At 41.4% G+C, this 22028-nt stretch overlaps 1 protein-coding gene across 5 annotated transcripts in view; it reads left to right on the top strand.

The window, feature by feature from the left end:
* The window catches only part of NAV2 (neuron navigator 2), a 410342-nt gene extending 395724 nt beyond the window's left edge, over positions 1-14618 (top strand). For all 5 annotated transcript variants that reach the window (XM_090032867.1, XM_090032864.1, XM_090032863.1 and 2 more), the window contains 3 exons: positions 733-851; positions 9041-9244; positions 10455-14618. In XM_090032867.1, the coding sequence (XP_089888993.1) occupies positions 733-851; positions 9041-9244; positions 10455-10580 (449 nt within the window). In that variant the 3' untranslated portion in view covers positions 10581-14618. The remainder of the gene's footprint in view (positions 1-732; positions 852-9040; positions 9245-10454) is intronic.
* Positions 14619-22028: the final 7410 nt, after the last annotated feature.

Below are 22028 nucleotides of genomic sequence, written 5' to 3'. Positions count from 1 at the left end.
GGCACTGGCATATCAGGGCTGCTTAGCACCACAAAGAAATGGTGAGGAGAGCCACAGCTGGACCCACATTCTGGTGAGCAAAGGGTGGGGGGGAGCTCCGATTTTCTATAATAAAACCCCCCAAATCAAATGCCAAAATTTGAATGTACTTAGAGGTATTTAGAATTTTATTTTTATTATAATTATTGAGGCACTGGTAGTCTTCCAAATTGCTTAAAAATTGTAAATATATCAATAAAACATTGTGTTCAACTGATACATACTTACATGCACACACACGTGTATATACTTGTAAGTATATGTGTGTATGTATGTGTATATGTATATCTGTGTGTGTGTGTGTGTTTCATTTTTACTATGGAAAAACATGGATTTGGGGTTTTTTAATCAGAAAGTTTGGGATTTTTAGACAAAGAAAACCAAGTTCCCTAATTATAAATAGTTTGTACATACGGTAAAATTTCTGAATTTTTATTTATTAAAAGACCCCTTTATGAATTTTCAGCCTTTGATAAAAATAACTATATGCTACTGTGTTTAATTGGTTCCTTCTTAAATGCTGTAGAACTTCATATTTTTTCAGAGTTTGTGAATTATCTGAAAGACCAGACACCAGGCATGTATATTAGTTCTCTCCACTTGGGTTACTGTCTCCAAAGACTTTGGAGTTGCTGTTTTGTGTTGTTTTGAGTAGTTATTATTTGCTTTTAATAAGTGAATATTTCCCTCTAGGTCCACGACTCTTCCTGTCCTGTCCAATAGATGTAGATGGTTCTAGAGTCTGGTTTACTGACTTGTGGAACTATTCCATTATCCCATATCTTCTGGAGGCAGTCAGAGAAGGACTACAGGTAAGGAAGCCAAAATTTGAAAAATAACAGACCTGAACAGGGTTTATATCTATGTGGTAGGAAACAACAAGACCACATTAACACTTTCTCTAAAAACAATTTGAGGTTTGGCTGTATATACACATTCAAGTGATCTGGGAGCTTCTGGATTTGTTTTTAGGTAGAAAAACTTACCTGGAGACTCCTGAACAGACTGAGTGCTGAACCCCTGAAGAACAGTGCTAATGGTGAGATGCTCCTGTGCGCACACCTCAGCATGCTCTACAGGCTCCCACAGTCTGCCTGGAAACAGATGGTAGCCATGCATAGGGTAGTCCTGATTAACTGACGCAAACTGCTGAGTTAGCTTGTGTCTCCCTACAGTATAATGTGGAGATGGTGAAGGGGGTGTGTTCTGCTCCCTGCTTGGCTGGAGCAGTAGAGTCCACTCCAAATGACACACTGTCTCCTGTGCGGGAGGCAAGGGGTACAAGCAAAGAACCATGGGATGCTGGAGGACTGTGCTGTGGCTTCTCTCAGAAGGGAATGTGTACATGCATACACATGGATACTCTTCCAGGAGCGATTTTAACTCTGGTTGTTCCTGCTTGGCTTGTTGGCATATATCTGGATTTGGGATGTGTCTGCAAGAGCAGGCAAAAGACCATCTTTAGAAGATGGTTTGGAACATCTTGACTGGAACATGCTGCTGCTGAAATTTAGATTTACCCTTAGAAATAGTTTTTTAAGGCCTAGCTACTTTTAATTGCACTGGGAGTTGGGAGCCAAAATATTTTAAAATCTTCCTTTAGCACTTAACCTGCATCTAAAATACAAAGCAAGCATTGGTATTTGTATTGCTATTACCTTTGTCATCTATATTTTTTCTTCTTCTCTTAACAGGAATAGCAATAGATTTACCATGACTTGGGATACATGTGACCTGTCTTTCAACAGAAAAAAACAATACAATATTTAGAGACCGCTTATTGAATGAGCGGTAGCATTTTGTGCTGATGCTTTGCCTATTTATTTCTCAGTCTAAGTGATGAAATATTAGGAATACAGGAATATAGCAAAGTTGGGATGGGAGGTATTCCACGATGTCATGTAGTCCAATCCCTTGCTCAAAGTAGGATGATACCTGACTATCACATCGCAGTCAAGTATTTGTCCCGCCTGGTCTTGAAAATTTCCTGGGATGGAGATTCTACAATTTGTGTAGGTAGCATGTTGCAATACTTGCCCACCCTCAGAGTCAGAAAGTTCCTCTTCCATCTCCAGCCTAAATTTCCCCTGCTGATGCATGATGCCACTGCTCCTAGCCCTGTCTCCTATGACTGCAGAAAAAAAACCCATCTTCATCCTTTCTCTGATTGCCCTTCAAGTAGTTGAAGACATCAAATCAATCTCAGTTTTTTCTTCTCCAGACTTAATAGCCCTGGCTCTTTCTGCCTTTCCTAATACATCTTCTCTCCTGGGGTTCTAATCATTTTGTTGCTCTCCGCTGGACTTTTTCCAGTCTGTCCCATATTATTTTGTAGGACCCAAAACTGGACACAGTACTCCAGGTGAGGCTTCATTAGTGCTGAATAGAGCCAAAGAATCACTTGCCTTGACTTGCAAGTGATCCTCCTACTAGTATAGCCCAGCATACTGTTGCAACAAGAACACACTGTTGGCTCATATGCAGCTTATGGTCTACTGTGACCCCTAGGTCTTTCTCTGCATTACTGCAGCCTAGCCAGTGATTGCCCACTCTGTAGTTGCATGCAGTTATTTTTTCCCAAGTGTATGACAGTATTTAAGTTCCAAGTTGACAAAATGGGTCTGGCTCACAAGACAAGTCAAAGTTTACCTAATTCAGAGCTGTCTAACTTCCAAGCCCCTGAGGGCCACACCAGCAAGGGCCATACACTACACAGGCTGCACCAAGCACACTGTGTGGATGTTTCCCTTCCCCCTGTTCCACTGCACCATACACCAGGACAGGACCAGGAGCAGTGGCCTCAAACTTCAGCAGGAGAAGTTTAGGTTGGAGATTAGGATGAACTTTCTGATTCTGCGAGTGGTCAAGTATTGTGCCCAGCACCGTACCTAGACTCCTGGCAGCCCTGGGTGAACTTTTAGTATCTTCACCAGAGATGATGATGATAATAATCAGACAACCGAAAAAAACCAAACATTTTGAGGCCCACTTTCCGTCCAGGCTCCAGGAGACTGCCCAGTTCACCCATGCTGTGCCCAGCCCTGATTGTGCCATGCAGGCATGTGATGCACACCTTTGTGGGCACTCCCTGCCCCACTGCTGTACTACAGGGGCATAATCCCCACATGTGGCTCCAATCAGCCCCCAACACACCCCAAATGCATCCTTAGCTCCCTGGGCTGCCACACTGCTCCCCAACCCCACCCCGGGACAAGGGCAGGAAGCAACAGCTGGAGGAGGGAGTTGGAACCCAAGAGACTCTGACTGCTATTGAAGCTGGAGCACCAGGGGGATGAAAACCAGTGAGAGACTAACCCCTTGAGGGCTGTATGTGGCCCATGGGTTGCCAGTTAGCAATCCTGATCTAATTAATAATAGAAGTGCCTGAGTGCAAAAGACTATCTTTTTATTAAAGTTTGTTTTATGAGACTGTGGTTGTATTTCATTAATGTGAAACAACTTGCTGATGTTATTCTGGCCTGAAATAATATTTGAGATTCTTCAGCGGTCCTGTAAATCCCTCTAAAATCAGCACAGTTATGTTAATTTTGGAAGAAATGGCAACCTGAAGTCCTCCTTCTTCCCTTTCCCAATTTTGGACATTTGCTAAAGTAGGTTAAGTCAAGTAACCTGGTTTTAAGGGGGATGGATTCAATGTAATGTATCTGGGGCCAAAATATGTGGGTCACAGTTGCAAAACAGGAGATATTATCTTTGAATGTTATGATACTGAAAGGATCTTAATTGAATATGGGCTCCCAGTGCAATGCTATAGCTATGAGTGTGAACACAGTCCTTGGAGGCATAAGTAGGAGAGGCGATATTTCTTCTGTGTACAGTTTTATTGAGACCACATTTGGAATACTGTGTTCACTTCTGACATCAACAATTAAAAAGGGTGTTGAAAGACTGGAAAGGTTTCAGAAGAGACTCAAGAAAACATGGTTTTAGTAGGAGTGTAAAAAGCTAAGTTTAATTAGCAGTGGGCTGAGAGGTCATATTTGCATAAGAGATATTTCTGGTGGTGAATGAATGACTTGAGTCTAACAGGAAAAGGCAAAATGAGATTTTCTGTTTGGAAGCAGAAGCATGACAAATTCTGATTAGAAATAAGGCACGGCTATACCTTTGCACATCCAAAAGACATAACAAAAGGAAATTCACAGTGGAACAACCATTATAGACAACCCTTAAAGTAGGAACTGTTTGCCTTGCTTTTGCCCTTAGTGAGTGAATAACTCTGCTTTAGTTTATTCATAAAATGGGATTTTGATACTCGTATAGGTGCTCAGTGCCTCTGTATTTTGCTTTGAGACTATCATAATAGAGGATCAGTAAAGGGCCCTGTAACATTAATAAGAAATAGTAAGGATAATAAAATAGAACCACCTTCCTGTTTTCTTTTTAATTGTGTGGAATGCCTGTTGGCACCAATATATTTGTAGAAGTGGTTTCCTCAGCATATTTAAGGATTCTTTTTTGATGTTAAGCTCTTTTCTATCTATTTTTCTCCAAAATTCTGTTATGACATTGAGCTTAAGCAGTAACTAAGATTATTCCAACACTGAGACTGAGGATAAGAATTGTGATTTCAATCCTCAAAGGAAAGGTATGATTATTTTAATTAAAGAAATGTATGTTCCATGTTGGCATCTGTCTGTCTCCCATGCAAACAGATGCTTCTTTGTGAATAGTTACGTGAAACTACCTGTCAGGAAGGGATGGGTGGGCAGATTTGAGTCTAGTTCCCTTGGAACTACATGGGAGAACACTGTATTTTATTTTTACCATTTGGGGCAAGTATTGCTCAGTCGTGATATTGATTTTATTCCTGGTAGCAGGGATGTGAAAATATGATGATTGTATAATCCATCTGTCCCTCCCTTCTGTTTTGCTATTATAAACCTCAAGAACAACTAAGAGCGGGATCTGGAATGCCTGCCACTTTGCATATTCACTAGTACTGTATCATTAGATCTTGTGCACATTAATCTACTGGAATGCCACCTCCTTTCCTGTCCGGAAAGAACCTGTTTAGTTTCTGTGACCCTTATCTCTAAGGATTGTGCAGGTTGCAAAGGAAAAGAATGGTGGTTCCCAGACCGCATGTGCCATATGTTCAGCCGGGGTGTGTGAAGCTTCAGTTGTTGATTAGATTTGGAGAAGATTTGACCCAATTTTGGAGGCCAAATCATCGAATCCAAATTGAATCGGGAGACCAAAAACACCTCCAAATTGACTCAAAGCCTCCAAATCAATTTGAAAAAAGATTTGGAGATATGGAAGGCAGTCTTTCAGGGGAACAGAAACTGAGAAGCAGTTGGGGAAAGACTGACATCTGGACTGACAGTAGCAGGGTGTGGGAGAAGACTGACGTCTGGCCAGTGGCTGTGATCTTTCCCTGAGTCCCCTTCCAGTCAGTGTCTCGGGGAGGCACGTAGAAACAGCACATAAGTCTCTGGCTGCAGCCTTTCTGTCCCTTTAGTAAACTGTTTCTGCCTGAGCACTGGGAAGGTCCCCTGTTACAGGCTACCATCCCTGCTGGTTTCATCCCACTGTGCCTTAACACACACACATAGTCACATGTCATGAGTTTTGCTTGTCAGCACCTTGAGTTACAGTTTCCCAGAAACCCCTGCACCTATCTTCTTGAAACTTGGCAGGCCTCATGCCTTCAGAAGGGACTGCCATCCCTGCTATTTTCATCCAAATCTGCCAAAAAATGACAAAGTTATTGGTATTTCAGTGATTCCCCATTTTAGTCTATGGCCAAATCTCCGAATCACCGCCAAATCTTCTGAAGCCAATTCAGCCGAATCAATTCGGGACAGTGATCCAAATCTCCAAATTGAATCACTGTCCTCCAAATTGGCCAAATCCAAATCTGAATTGATACTCCCCTATTCACGCAGGCCTAATGTTCATTATTTGCGGTGTCGGGACCACCATTTAAATAGAAATTGAACTTATTAATTGTACTTAAATTACAATGAAATAGAAATCGTATGTATTAGCCACCATTTAAATAGAAATTTGACTTACTAAGTAACTGTACTAAGTTACTTAACTGGTATTAAATAACTGTATTAAGTATTCCTACTGTAAATGACTCTTACTATGGAGCTGTGATGAATGCTTCGTAAGTGGGTACTCCAGATGTAAGCAGTAAACCCATTTTACAGTGACATGTATTGAAACAGTTGTCTGGTAAAATAGTCACCTAAGTAACCATGAAGAATATTTTCTTTGAGGGGAGGAAAAATGGGTTTAAGATCACCTGGCACCACCTAGTGGACAACTCTGCCTACTGTCAAGATGGTGTTTTTGGATCTGAGGAATACATGTTAAAATATAAAATAATTTAATGCATGCATCATTTCTGAACTGGCATTTCATTGCAACATGTTACAAGATCTCTATTTATATGCATCACCAAAATTCCCATCCTGCTTGGGGTTCCAGTGAAATAAAGGTTTTAATTTTAGCTTGTGTAAATTATTTCTGAAAAGGACTTATTCTATACTCTGTTTGACAGTGTTTATGCTAATTTTATTACAGATCTCCAGCTACTGTGAAATACAGTTTGAAAGTTTGAATTCTGTTTCTTTCTACACGTATACCAGGCCTTATTCTGTCACCTTTACTCAGATTGATTAGTACATTTGTGAACATTTAGCTATTAATGTTCCTGATCTAATGCATCATCATCACAAACAAAGACAAAACATTTACTCTGCATTAATCTTAGTAACATCTATACGTGTTTCATTGGATGCTAATTTTAAGTATTGTGATGTCTTGTCTGCATAGGTACTGAAATTATAATAACACTGTTGACTTGATGCTTGTGTTGGTAACACTCTCTGCTGCCATGCAAGACAAGTATTTGATTCTCTAGCCAGGTTTCCAGTTAAAGCCAAGTTTGGGGGATTTTTCTGAAAGTGTGACACTGGATTGGAAGAAGTAGCTAGGTACTATTGTCACTATAGACAAAAATAGCCCATAAGGTTTAGCTAATAAGGATAGTAGCCTCAGGGATAAAATGTGTGGAAGGGAAAGATAGGAATAAGGGAAATAACTATTATTTTCGCTCTGGAAGATCTTGAAAATTCCTGTGCCTTTCCATTTTTCCTAATGGAAGATCATTGTGTTTTTATGGGAACTTAAACAGATTTTATAAAGAGTTTTTAGGTGGCATTTTCGTTCAGCTTTATTTAGATTCAGAAGACTAAGTCCACCGGGGATGATAAATGGAGAGTGTGGCCTCAACTTTTTTTCTCACTTATTGATAAACTGGTGTGAGAAATAAATCAGCCTTTTTTTCCTTTTCTCATTCCCTTTCCCACAGCTCCACATGGGTATGATATGGAATTGTCAATCATTGCTGTTTTCCAAATTATGGTGTAAAAATTGGAAGGGTTTTTATGACTGTTTGTGAAATATGATTAATATGACTGTGAAAAAGATAGATAATGCTAATAATAATAATAATATACAATTGTCTGTGAAAACAGAGAACTAGATTCAAAGATCTTTCAATCCAGTGTCCCATTGGTGTATGATGGTGTATCATGAGCATGCCTGTTCAAGGCCTTGTCTTTCAGAAAAATGCACCATGAAATTCAGTGGGTGGGTAACTAGGTGGGTAACCATTCTGGAAAGGGGAATGCTGACCCAGGCTTGGAGCAGGTGTTCAGTGATTCAGGTTTAATAAGGCTTGGTAGGATTCTTAAGGGAGTTCCCTCAAAATGGGTTCATGGTTAAACACCCTCTTTGTGATAAGAGTTTTGCATTCTGCATTGGCAACCTTGGTTTGAGGGTTCATTCTGCCATGTAAATAATCTAAGTGAGAGCACTAGGATTAATCTGGCTGAACCACCCAGCTCAGTAGAAAGAACTTTTCCATTCTTCTAAAATACCAACATCAAACTTTTCCAACTCTGGAAATACACGTGTGTCTTCATCATAAAAAATGTTCAAATAACAATAAAAGGAGTCGGGGGTAAGGTTAGCACCAAGATATTTATATCCCAAAGATTAAAGACACTCTAATGTTCTCGTAACATGCCCCTTACCTCCTGTTGTGTCTTATTGCTTCACTCCCCACTGTATATTATAAAGGGAAGTAAAATTCCTTTGAACTCAAATGACAAAATGCAGATACTGAAATCCAGTTCCTAAAGGGCAGTCAGCCTAGAAATCCCTATAGCAGAAGTGGGTGGAGGAAAGGATCTCTTTTCAGTTGGAGTTTGCTTTTGAAATCTATGTGGCTCAATGGTGAGCTTTTATCTAATGATCAAGGAGCTGGGTTTATGTATAAAACACAACAAAGCCAAGAAAACAGCCCAAATTAGAGGCTCAGAAGCATTGGCTTTATTTTCCTAACAATTATGTTGAAACAAAAATACCTTTCTGGAAGTAGCATATATGTGTTTGAAGTAGGGGGCTGAACTTACAGAGCCAAGTTCTGCTGGCGCTTTCACCAGTGCTAGGGCAGAGATGTTCTACTGACTTCAAAAAATATGTCTTTGGCATTCATCCATTAAGTTTCTGGTGGTAAGTGTTGAGTATTTACCCTCACACACACTAGTAACTTACAGCAAGTATGTATTAACTATGAAAGTAAATAAGCAAGTTCCTCCTGCAAAATGGACATTAAAATGTGTGGCTTGCAAATATGTATTTATCTTATTTAATCCTAAGGAATGCAGAAGCAGCTTCTGTGATGGATTTGATCTCAGATTCCCCTTCTAAGATAGTGGCAGATTGAGAGACATAGCAGTCTCAAACGACATGGTTAGCAGCCCCTTCTAAGTCAGAGTCTATTTGGTAGCTATAACTCCACCATCAGATGGGTGAAACGCACACCCTCCTGTGACCAGTTCTGATTCAGAATGTTTTCCAAAGCCTGGGAACTCATTTTGGTGAGCAAAGAATAAAGAAGTAGGACTGATGAAATGGCAAGAATATTTTTCAAGATGCTTTTGCTCTTATTTTCTAGCTGTATGGAAGGAGAGCTCCCTGGGAGGATCCTGCCAAATGGGTAATGGACACATATCCATGGGCAGCCACCCCACAGCACCATGAGTGGCCTCCTTTGCTGCAGCTGCGGCCTGAAGATGTTGGATTTGATGGCTATTCTGTGTCTCGGGAAGGCTCAACCAGCAAACAGGTTCCACCAAGTGATGCTGAAGGAGATCCATTGGTGAGTTCTGTTTTCATCAGTGCTAATGAGAGTTACTTGCTAACAGAAGAGAAAACCCAAAGAGGAATAAACCAGTAGCTGACAAGCTACAAGTGACCAGGGTGCAGGGAACCCAGGTTTTACCCTCTCATCCTCATTCTCCCCTGCTCAAATCCAGGGGGATTTGAACTTTTGATTCACACTTCTTAGCAATGTACTATAACCACCAGACCATAAATTAGACGTTACCCAGAGCACTCTTCTGCCCTCCTCTTTGAAACTGGACCTTGCATCTTGCATTTAATATTCACTGGATAAAATAGATAATCAGCACTCACATAGTCTTTAACCTATTCATGGCCTTAACCCAGGACTCCTTCCCTTTGGAGGCAGTATCTGTATGCCTGAACCATGCTCCCTCTGATTTATGCTCTTCCTCCTGTTCCCACAAATCCCTGTCTTCTGGAAGCCCAATGGACCAGCTTCAAAAGGAGGTCTGGAGTGATTCTGGGTAATACTTAGCCCATAATATGGCCTGCTTACAGATATGGAAAAAACAACACAAAGCAGCAGTTTACTTTTAGCTTGACACACCCTGCACTTTGATTGAATCAGCTATTAGATTAAAGCACCAAAAAGCTCTGCTGAAGCATGCAAGCTATACAGATGCTTGGGAACTGGGTCAAATTGACACAATTTCTCTTCTGCTAAAGTACTGGTTGTTTTTTTCCCCCACATCTGTCAGCGCCCATAGAGGTTAGGACAGTTTGCTGGGAAGCAGATGATAGAGAGTCAAATCTCCTGTTGGTAAGGGGAACCTAAAACTTAGGTGTCCTATTTCCTGGGAAGTGCCCTAGCCATTGGGCTGTGGGTGGTCCATCACCCTCCTTCATTTTACTTCTAATATGTGCACAGGGTGAACCTATTCTGTCACAGATACAACTAGAATCCAAGTAGTGTGTAAGTGCCAAAAATTGCTGTTCCCAGTTGTGTCACTTAGATGTGTGAAGGTGCAATAGGATTTAGTTCAGAATTCTCTCTGGCTCAGATTCAGACTCATATGCCAAGTCCATATGATGCAATAAGAATTGATTTACATTTGGCATCCTGTTAGAGAATCTCAACAATACCCACATTCTTGTTCTCTTTACACATTTTCCACAAGTGACGTGAGTGCAAATGAGATGTCCTAGAACACAAATAATCCCAAAAACTTTCTGCACTTTCATAGATGAACATGCTAATGCGATTGCAAGAGGCAGCTAACTATTCGAGTCCTCAGAGCTATGACAGTGACTCCAACAGCAACAGCCATCATGATGACATCCTTGATTCATCCTTGGAGTCAACATTATGATCTTCAGCAGACAAAAAGATTGTTTCCCATTTTGCAAGAATCCTGATCAAAAAACACTAATGAAGATAACTTGTTACCGGACTGGGCAAACGTCTCAGTATTAGAGCTGCAAGAACAACAAGACACTTTATACGAGTCAGTCTTGAACCTGGGTGCAGGCAACCCAAACAACCTTTGTATTTTTTTTTATATAATGGTATGAACTGCACTATTTCTTTGTTTTGTTCTGTTTAGTTGCTGTAAGCTCTCATGCCTAAGATACTGAAGACATTTCAAAAAAGCATCCTCACAATTAAAAAAGAAAAAAGAAAAAGAGGGCGGGGTGGGGGGGAATCCTTTGCAGCTATGAAATAAACAGCTTTGTGCCATGTATTGTCCAGGAAGAGAGGGGAGGGAAGTTCTCTGCATATGCTGCTTCTGACCAAACACATGTAGGTGAGGGCTGGACTTTTACCAATTAGCTTTGCAGACTAAACTCAGCTGCAGATAGTTCTGGTGCTAAAATAAATTGCTTTCCTAGGTAATAATGTTCTAGCAAAGGCAATGCTGCAAAAAACAGGGACATTTGAAATACATATTAAAAAAAAAAAAAAAAGCTGCTCTCCTTGCCAGTCTGAGACCTTGTCTTTCTTTGCTCTATTTCACCGTGTGTTTATAGAAATATACATAAATATAAATATGAATATATATATATACAGTCTAAACAAATCAGGTTTTATCAAACACTGTGTAACAAACAATTCTACAAAACTTTAAAGACTGAGTACCCCTCTGACATCAGGACATGATTCTTTTCTTCCTTATACCCATGTAAATCCAATGACTTCAGTGGCATTACTCCAGATTTACACTAGTATAAGAGACCAAATTGACGCTTCTGCAGAGAGACAGCAAACAGACTATATCCTATATATTTCTACAGTTTAAATACTACTGCAGGAGAGTTACATTGGGCTCTCTGTATGTCGGGGTTAGGGGTGGATTTCTCACATCAAAAAATTAATCTGACCTCTGGTTTTTAATTTTTGCATTAAAATAGTATGGCTCTTGTCAATTTTCTCTCACTGACCATTACAGCCCCAAATGGGTGCAGTAAAACTCAGAAGTCCAGTGTTACTCTGGTAACATTGTTTATTCTGTCTCTTTTTTTCAACTGCAAAATGTAGAGTTCTAGTAGTTCAACTGAACAGTCTTACTGAGGTCTAAAAACAAAGGAAGAGAGGGAGTACTATCTTTTTAAAGTTTAAAATGGGCCATGCTCTTGCATTCTGACTGAGCTGTGAACCTGGTTCTATTTCTCCTCCTCCTGTCCAAACGCACACAAATACAATTCCAGTGTTAAGGCTTGTACATCTGTTGAGGAGTAAGAACACCTCAAAAGAATTGCACTTTCCTTTTTGTGGGAGCAAATACTGACAAACACATCACCACAAGTCAGCTGTCTCAGGCTGTACCTCAGCAAGAATCGCAGTCCTCGGCACTGATTTGTACAAGCCTTTCCAGCTATCTTTTGGTGCTGAACTTCAAAGCGATGCCTTACTTCTTTTGTACTAATTGTGTTAATTACATTAGTGCTGTATATTATGACTTTTTATTTAAATAAACAAACAGGGCTAAAGTCATCTCTTGGAATATGATAAGTTGCTGTGAATATTGTTTGTATGAGATACTAGATTTTGTTTAAATGTAACAGTAACAGAGGAGGAAAATGAGATAACTTTTCAGGTTCATATCATCTGCAGCTATTAGTTCACTGGACAGCTGTTTATCTAATGCAGGAAAAAAAAAAAAGCTTTTCTATGATAATAAATGCCATCACTAGTAAACTACAGGAAAGCGATTGCTGTTTTTTCAGTGTACAGGTAGAAAAACTTATTACAAACACTTTTTTTAAGAGCGTGTTAATCCTTGTGGGTTTAAAATAATGTAACAGCCAAGTTCATGCTTCTGTCACTCAGTTTGAGAGGATAGTTTTATTATACCTCATGACTTTCTACTCTCTGTGACATGACTGTACTTACTTTTTTGTCTTTTGTCCAATGACAGCTGATACTGAATCTGCTCCTGTTACAGCTTTTGAGTGCTGATGACCTTTTTAAAAAAAAATGTAAAAGAATAATTAGCGATGGGGGGGGGGCTTATCCACTTAAGTCACTGGTTTATCTTAGCTGAACTCAAACTACTTATTTCATTTGAATGAAATACCCAGGGTTACTCAGCCAACCGTATAAATCTAGTTCACATTATTGCAGAATAAGCTTCACTAACACAGAACTTTCCCTAGCTGTGCTGATGATTTCAAGAGTAACTAATGGCTAAAAATACCTGTTGGATTTCTCCCAGGACAAAACCTTTTGTAGGAATGGACAAGCCTGTTGTCCCACATGAAGTACCTGTTAAGTATCCAGATTACCACTTTGCACTGGGACAACACCAGCTCATTTGATTTAATTGACATTCAAGCCAAACAACTGTCCTGCACCTGTTTTGATTGGAGTCACAGCCTAGGACAGTCAGCCCAGAGATAAATTCCAGGTCTGTTTTGAGCCAATTTCTCAACAGCCTGACAGTTCTGCTTCCCAACACTGACTTTGACTGTTACTACTATGAAACCGAGTAGAGAATAAGTACCTGAACCTGCATCTGAATCCATTCAGGTAGACTTTTAAGCATGTGTGGATCTAATTGCAGGACAGGAACCTAAAGTGACTTAACATTATACATTTCTCAGCTACCCTTTAATTGATTCCTTCAGCTACATTTGAAACTGGGCATGCCTACGCTCTCTGTAGACCATGCTAAGGTTCTCTGCCATGAAGCATAATGCATAATGTTGCTGTCTCCAGCACTGGGCAAGCATCAATTAGAGCTTCTAAAATAAGGAGTTCATTGGCACATGTCCTGCATTGCATGAATATAAAATATTGGTGTGCTGTGCTTCCTGGCAGAGATCCCCAGCACAATCCTCAGAGGCCATAGATGTGCCTTGTGTACCATTTTGGTTGCCATTTTTCTTTTCCCCAAACCTATGCTCAGACACAGGAGACACTCAGTCCTGCCAATCTACTTCTGTGTCATTGACAGTAGTTTAGGTTACTGTAAGGAGAGGGCTTTGAGTCATTTTAAGCATCACAAAACTCAGTATCCTTTCTGCAACTTTGGGAAGCAGGTTTACCTGTTGTGCATGTTTCTTACTTTTCATCAAGTATTTAGTAGAGCCTTGCTATATCTGCTCTTTTTTCCTTTTTTTAATAACTTCCATTTTCATTTTAAGGCTTGTCTTTTTGGGGGTTTTTTGCCTTTTTTCTACAAAATTCTACATTAAAACAAAGATAAAACAAACAAACAAAAAATACCCAACAAATAAACTCTATGATTCTATGCAACATTTATGTTGAGTTAAAAACAGAAAGCTTAAACAGTTTTCTTTCCTTCAGAACTGCCAAGAATTGTACAGGCTATAAATTAGATGGGGAAACATTTCTGGTTTGAGGGGAGGGTGTTGATGAACCTTTTTTGTACATTTTGGAAAAGAAACTGATATTTCATTGTTGATGCTTACCTTCGGTATTCTGTGTATTGAATCTTGTCTAAATGTGACAATTCTCTTTCAAGAAAAAAAACAAAAACAAAACAAAAAATCTTTCTTTGTGGATATTAAATGGAAGGTTGCTGTTTTGATCTAGTCGTTTCCAGTGGAACAGTTTATGAAATATGTTCTATAAGATGTACATTTTTTCATTGTAACATAGAAATGTAAATATTTGATTAAAAGTGCTGCATTTTGATGAATTTTTTCTAGCCATTTTTAAAGAGAAAACTAGGAATTGAGTATTTTGTGTACGGTATGATGTTTTCCATCTTCTCCCCTCCCTATTTAATTTTCAGTTGTCATTTAGGATCGGAATTTGCGAATGGTCTGTTTGAGATCATGCCTCCTGCCCCTCCCCTGCCCCTGTGTCATGGAGAATAAAGCTGATGATTGTACCAGTCTTAAATTATTCATGATTCAATAAAATTGATGCTTATTTATTCAGATTTATGGTTTTGCTGCAGTTTGTGTAATATTGATCAGTATCTATTTAGTTATTTAGAGGTTTGATGACTTAGTTTCAGGGTAACAAGAGAATTAAATTAATATTTAGTGCTTGTGAAAGGTGCTGCCTTCATAGCATGGGAGACTGAAGACCCTATACACAAAAATGAGGAATCTAGAAAGAAGTCAAAAGGAGCAGTAAAAAATGTAAAAGACATGCAGGCAGCTTGGAAGCTGTTTAAAAATACTGTATTAGATGTGTGGGGAAGGTGCATACCATAAATCAAAAAAGGGCATCAAATGGTACAATAAAACCCTTGCATGTTTAAATAACATAGTTAAAGAGGCCACTCAAGGCCTCTTTAGCTAAGTCATCCTTCAAAAAATGGAAGCTGTGTCAAAATGAGGAAAACAGGAAAGCTCACGAACGCTGACCAGTCAAGTGTAAAAGTGAAATGAGGAAAACCAAAAAAGAATTTAAGGAGCTTCTAATAAAAGATGCTGTGGCTAATCATAAAATCTTTTTAAAATACATCAGAAGCAGGAAGCCAGCAAGAAAATGGGTGGGACCCTTAGATGGCCAAGGTGTAGAAGGTGGTCTCAAGGATGATAAAGCCATAGCAGAGAAGCTGAATAAATTCTTCTAATCAGCTTTACCACAAAAGAGATCAGGGAAATTCCCATGCTGGATCAATTCTTGCTAGTAGATAGGTCTAAACAGTTACATCACCCTGTAGTGATAACAGAAGAAGTTTTAATACAAATAGATAAATCCTGATAAATCACCAGACCTGGATGGCATTCATCCAAGAGTTCTGAATGAATTCAAAGGTGAAATTGCAGCACTGGTGGCAATAATATGTAACCTTTCATTACAAACAGCCTCTGTGCCACAGGACCAGTGGGTTGCCAAACCCTATCTGCCAAACACCCATCAAACATAACGTGTATAATACCCATCTGCCAAAAGGGCTTTAAAGCTGATACTGGGAATGACCAGTGAGTCTCACTTTCATGCCTGACAAGTTAGTAGAATCTAGAATAAAGAATAAAATCAGCAGTCACATGGGCAAATATGATTGGCTGGGGAAGAATCAGCATGGTTTTTGTATCACCAATCTGCTCAAGTTCTTTGAGAGTGTTAACAAACATGTGGACAAGAGGGATCCAGTTGACATAATGTATTTGGACTTTCAAAGAGCTTTTGATAAGGTCCCTCACCAAAGGCTTTTAAACAAACTGTTGCTAAGGGGCCTGGGGGGGTCAGCCTGCTAGCCCAGGGCTGCTCATCCCAGCTCAAAGTGCTGTGAAGAGGCTGGCTGGGGCATGAGGGTGCTTCAGTGCAGAGCTAGCCAGTGGGCAGCCCTGTCACTGAAGCACCTTCATGCCCCAGCCAGCTGGGTCAGCATCTTCACATGTGCTGCTGCATGCAAAAGAACACCGCAGCAGGATAATACTTGTATTTACAATACTACAATGCTGCAGCGTTCATTAGGTGTGTGTGGCCTAATAGGGCTGCATGTGTAGGTGTAAGACAGTTAGTGCAGAACTAATTAGTCAACTTGTCAGTAAACATCTCATGTAGATGTGTCCTCCGACACAGAAGCAGAACTCGAGGAATCTGGGGATCTTTAATGATGAAAACTTAGGTCAAACCTAACTTGTGTAGTACTCAGTGGTGACACATAGGGGGTGCACAGGGGTGCACATGCACCCCCAAAAGCACTGGTGCACCCCCTGACTGACCATGCTCCTCACTTAAGCAATGGGCGGGGGGGCAGGTGGGAGCACTGGTGCCCCCCCCCCCGAGTGCCAGCTGGGAAGTGGGAGCATCGGATGTAGCACTGCACCCATTTCTGGGAGCACTGCAGCCATTTCTGGGAGTGCCGCGGCCACTTTCCGGTTGGTGAGTTTTGCTGCAGGGGAACTCCTCCCCACCTCCCCCAGTCAGTGAGACCGTGGGGGGACTCCCTTCTTCCCAGTCGTTGACTCGTCACTGGGGGGGGGGCACCGCCAACTAAGGTGACACCAGTCGCCCATGGTAGTATTGCAAATGAGGTAGTTAGCATTTAGTGATGCTAATTAATTAGTCAACCCACACTACCACACAAATACAGCTGTGCTGTTTCCTGTGAGGAAGACCACATGTGGAACAGCACAGCACGTTCAGTGTTCTGTTGCATAGCACAGTAACTTTGTGGCATGGGCATCTGCTTAAATCAATGGTTCTCAGCCTTTTTAGACTCAAGGCACCCCTGGATAGATTCAAGGAACCTCTTGGAAAATGGCAGCACTTAGTTTTCATTGGTTCGTTTGACTTCAGAAACAAAACCAAACCCACAACAGGTCAAAATGTTTTAACACCCTGGATTTTTTTCTTGAAATCTCTGGGTTTAGCTTGTGAATCATATTAGTACTGCCTAGTTCTCCATGACACCCTTGAAAGGATCTCAAGGCACACCAGAGTGCTGTGGCACCCTGGTTGAGAATCACTGCTTTCGATGACAGCTTGTTGAGGCTCACAATCTTGGATTTAAATAAATTAATCCTAAATTACACTTTAGGCACTGGAGGGCTCCTCTACATGTGCAGGTTAAGGCTCAATGGGATCTAATGTGCGAGCCACACAATTGCATCTCCTGCTACACCATGCATGCACAGCAGGAGGTATGACTAGGATCACATGTTAGATCCCATTATGCCTTATTACCAGTGCATGAGGAGCCTGATCCTGGGCTCTCCCTGAGCTGGCAAGAAATAAGCTTCCACAGCTGGGATCCCCCTCATTCGGAAGCCCTGAGTTTCATGCACCTCTGAGGCTGAGAGATTGTGGCAGCTGTGATTTTCCAGACCCAGGGATGCAGAGGGCCCCTGAGGCTTAAAGACCACAGCAGCTACGTTGTCCCAGCCCTGGGGGCTCCACAAACCCGTGGGCCTGGGAGATTGCAGCTGTACCCCGTGCTGCCAGGACCCAACATTGACAGCTACAGGATGCTGCTGGGACCCAGAGTCAGCAGTAGCTGGACCTGAGAGTCCCCTTAGTTGTGGGTTTCCCATCCCCAGTTAGGCATGATGCACCCCTACAGCTGGGAGCCCCATCAGCTGATGGGGCTCTCAGCCACAGGGGGTACACTGCTACATGTGCAAATTAAAGCTTGATAGCAGCCAGTATACATTTTCAAGCTCTAACATAGCTGGTTGGAGCTTTTTATGGCATGATAAGTATTTTGCACGTGTAGTTTGTTGCAAGAAAATTGCCCAATTAACCAGTTAATTGCACAATACCTTTAACATGTAGAAGGGGCCTAAGTCCTTCTGTGACTGTGGGCCCTTATTCATGACACCAGATGATTTCCAAGAGATCTTTATTCCTGGCTCCAAAGCAAGGTTTTATTTTGTTAGAGACTTAGAACAGCAGAGCCATACAGTGACACATCAATTAAGTATGGTGCCTGGGGCAAAGCCCACAGCAGCAACCCACCCTCACCCCACACACAGATCTGGGGGGCACATGCCACCATGCTTGCCTGGGAGTGCATGCAGTGGTGGGAGCCCTTCCCTCATCCCCATGTCCCCCCAAATGAGATGCATGTGGCTCTGCCCCATGCCCCTCTCCGGCTGGGCAGCACGTGTTGGCGTTCCTTCCCTTCAGTGCCCAGGCAATCACCCTGCTCACCCCACTCCCTTGCTATAGCACTGGAGCCATGCAAAATTCTGTAGTTTTTCACTCAACTACAGAGGTTTACTAATTTTAAACCTTCTCATAAGGGACAAACTAGGAGGCTATGTAGTTGCAGTGAGAAATTAATTTTGCTTAGTAAGGAAGTCTTTGTATCATGGGTGCCTCCCGAGTCGGGGGGGGGGGCACCAGATCACTGACGGGGAGGTGGTGGGGCGGGAGGGTGTGCAATCCTATGTGTTGCCAATGCTTAGTATGGCCCTGCTATCTCAGCCACTTTTAACTGAAACATTTGCTCTGTATAGAAGAAGGCATTTAAATCCACACACCCATTACAGTACACACAGATCTGGTTAACTACTGCATCGTAAGTATAGGGAATGATTGCAATATCATGTAGCTTTCACCATAATGGTCTATTTGCTAGTCCCATTCTTACTGGTTTCTTACAAACATCTTACTCTTTGCTTCCTCTTCTGATCATGAAACCATTACACTTAGTTAAGGCAGATTAATTTTTATTGGAAAACAGATCCTGTTAAACAGGTATTTCAGCCATTAAATCAAAATCTTCCTTTAGACTAGTGTAAACTGCAAACTCCAACAGCTGCTCTTGCAATTTATTGTATTATATAATAATACAATATAATAATATATTTTAATATACTTGTTGCATTGTAGAAGAAAAATGTACATGATGTTTGTATCATTTCATTTTTTTTATTTAAAAAGAAATGTGGCAAAACAGTCTGACACTAGCACTGTAAAAATATATAGTACCAACCCATAATCGTGAACCAGTTCACAGTACAAACTATACCCTACAGCTGATTTACATACCTCTGTCAGTGAGCAATAAATATTTCATTTTAGGTCTGCCCAAAATTGCTGCCTTCCAGAACAATTTTGTTCCTTACAGGCTTTTTTCAGGGAGCAAGTGTTCCCTGTTTTGCAGAGTCTGTTTTGCTCCATGGAAGTGCACAGTTTGGGCTGGGTCCTGAGAGATACTGAGTATTCTGGCTCTGATCTACTAAAACCTTTATTCTCATGCTGGCATGCTTCGCTGGATTGGAGCCTAAGGGCATTTTTACATGTGCCCAGTTGAGGCGGGGATGAGGGGTAGGAGGCACTCTAATTAGAGCAGGAGGAGGTGCGTAAATTAGGGTGGCTCTGAAAACCACTATAATGAAAGTGCCTGCAGCATTTCTTGCATCAGTGTCCCTGCCCTTCAAAAGGGCAGTGGGGATGCTTTAACTAAAGCTCATTGAACAAGCTTTTGTTAAAGCACCCCCACCACTATTTTGAAGCACAGGGATACTGATCCACAAGACGTGAAGGCTTACAGCACATTGGAGCAGCCTCCCTGCCTGTGTACAGGCACCCAAAGTGCTCAGCACTACTCAGGAGCCCCTTCTTTCTCTCTCAGCCTTCCCTTTCTGTTATATTCTACTCTCTCTATCTCTTGTCTCATTTCTGTTGTACTTGCATACTCCACCTTGCTTTGGCACCCCCAAATCATCTACCCTTTACTTCACCTGCTTCTTAGTCTTTGTGTTTCCAACATCCCACTCTAGTCCTACCTTTTAACCTTCTTTTCTTCCAGCTCTTTACTGCTGCCTCCTGACTAAAATGTCCTGCCTTCTCACCAAAGGAAAAAACAGGGGTGTCTTAGTAAACAAAGTAAAAAACAGAGACTTGGGCCTAGCACATATCTACATGGTCAGCCACTGAGAAATAAGCACCATGCTTATATGCCCTTGAACCAGAGTAAGTATGCCTGAGCAGGACTTGTTGGCAGTGCACCTGGTCTTGATCAGTATGTAGTGCAGACATGGCCTGAGTCTCTGCACAATGGGCACATTACTTCCCCTCTTTGTGCTTCAGAGGGATAATGACACTGACTGTCTCTGTAAAGCATTTTGAGGTCTTATGATGAACCATGCTACAGGAGACCGATGTATTATTCCTTTTTAAAGATGGATTATCTCCTGTTCTGCTTGCCCTTTACTTCCAGGTACCCAAAAGATATGAGTACAGAATAGGGAGCCTGGCTGGAAAACCAGGAAGCTGAACTCATTACTGTAAGTGAGCTTTAAACTTGGCCTGGAAGTTCCTGCTCCTCCTTGTCTTCCTGTTCCTAAAGAAGATACAGGTACAGGGATATGAGTAGGAGAAGAGCAAGAGGTCAGAGTTGGAGGGAGGTGCAAGATGCAGACAGGAGAGGGACTTTTCTTTTAAGGGAATCTTAGAGAGGGAGTTACAGGCTCAGAGGAGGGCTGGGGGGGTGCTATGGTCTGTGTATTCTACTCCTAGAAACACTGTTGGCTCAGGTACTGCACTGCTTTCTACCCTGTGCCCCTACTCCCAGTCTTGACTGCAATTCTATACCAGGGTATCTCTGATGGCACTTAACACTCTGCCTTGCTGCAAGGAAAAAATCAAGCAGGTAGAAACCAGGAATAGCAGAGTACAATAGAGACACTGGCCAGAGGTGGGGCTGGTTCACACAGCAGTGCTCTTACAGTAGCTATCACCTCTATCATCTGAAAGATGGGCCAGGGAAGTTGATACATGTCCCAGAATTAGGAGAATGCAAGCTAAATCCTGACTACTTAAACACAGTGCCCCCAGTCTTGTAAAAATCTGGGCCAAGTGACTTGTCATTTTTACAATTGAGTAGGAATTTTGAGGACCTACCATTAGTCTCTTCAGAGTTGCCTAGTTTACAAAGGGCAGGTGCTTAGCGCTTTCTGAAAATGAGGATTTAAGGGATAGCACTTATAGAAAGTTTGGCCATTGGTACTGGGACATAGAGAGATAGATCATCCCACAGCTACTATTTTATTAAGATGATGTTTTAAACAATATGCCTGATGATGACTGTTAGTCAACAATGGTAAATTTAACATTTATTTTCTGATCAAATCGGTGGCTTAAAAAAAGGGTTTGGAAATACAAGCATGAGGAACAGTCCAGCTGGGGAACAAATTGAAAACAACCATTGCTGCTCTGCTGGCTGTTAGTAGGAAGGACTCACTTTGTCATGTTGGTGTGACAAACATGTTTTTGCACATATGGTGTTAACATCTGTGGCTTATTAGCTGAATCCTGTATGTTTGTGTTTGCATCCTATTAACTGAACATATTGCATTACTGACATCAGTGCCATGCTTAATGTGCTGCTGTTTGTTTTACTGTATTTACAGTGCAATTTTATAATAAAAGCCTTTACTCTAGGTGCCATTATCCTTGATGGAAAGGTTTTGACCTAAAGACACAGTGACAAGCTCTCATTGTTAATAGCTTCGAATCTTCTGTCTTCTTCAACCCACAGAAACTCCAAAAATATTACACTGGGGTAGAGGCATAATGGGCCAATTCTGTGCCCTGAGTGGTGATGGTACAGAAGCAGCAGCTGCAGGTTCAGTACTGTGGAGGTAGATGTCACCTTCTTTTTTGCTTCCAACCTGTTTTGAGAGGCCAGAGATTTCATATACATTAGGGCTGGAACAGACATCGTAAGATCATCAAGTCCAGCCCTCTGCCCAAGGGGCGGGATGTCAGCTGGGGTCAAAGGATCCCAGCAAGATAAATGTCCAAATGTTTCTTGAAAGTGTCCAGGGTAGGTGCTTGCACCACCTCTGCGGGGAGTTTGTTCCAGGCCTTGGACATTAAAGAAGTTTTTCCTTATGTCCAGCCTAAAACGGTCTTGCAGGAGCTTGTGACCATTGGA

This window comes from Crocodylus siamensis, chromosome 2 (assembly GCF_052110815.1).
Source record: "Crocodylus siamensis isolate JL-2025a chromosome 2, ASM5211081v1, whole genome shotgun sequence".
NCBI lineage: Eukaryota > Metazoa > Chordata > Crocodylia > Crocodylidae > Crocodylus > Crocodylus siamensis.
This window is presented reverse-complemented; position numbering and strand designations above follow the sequence as displayed.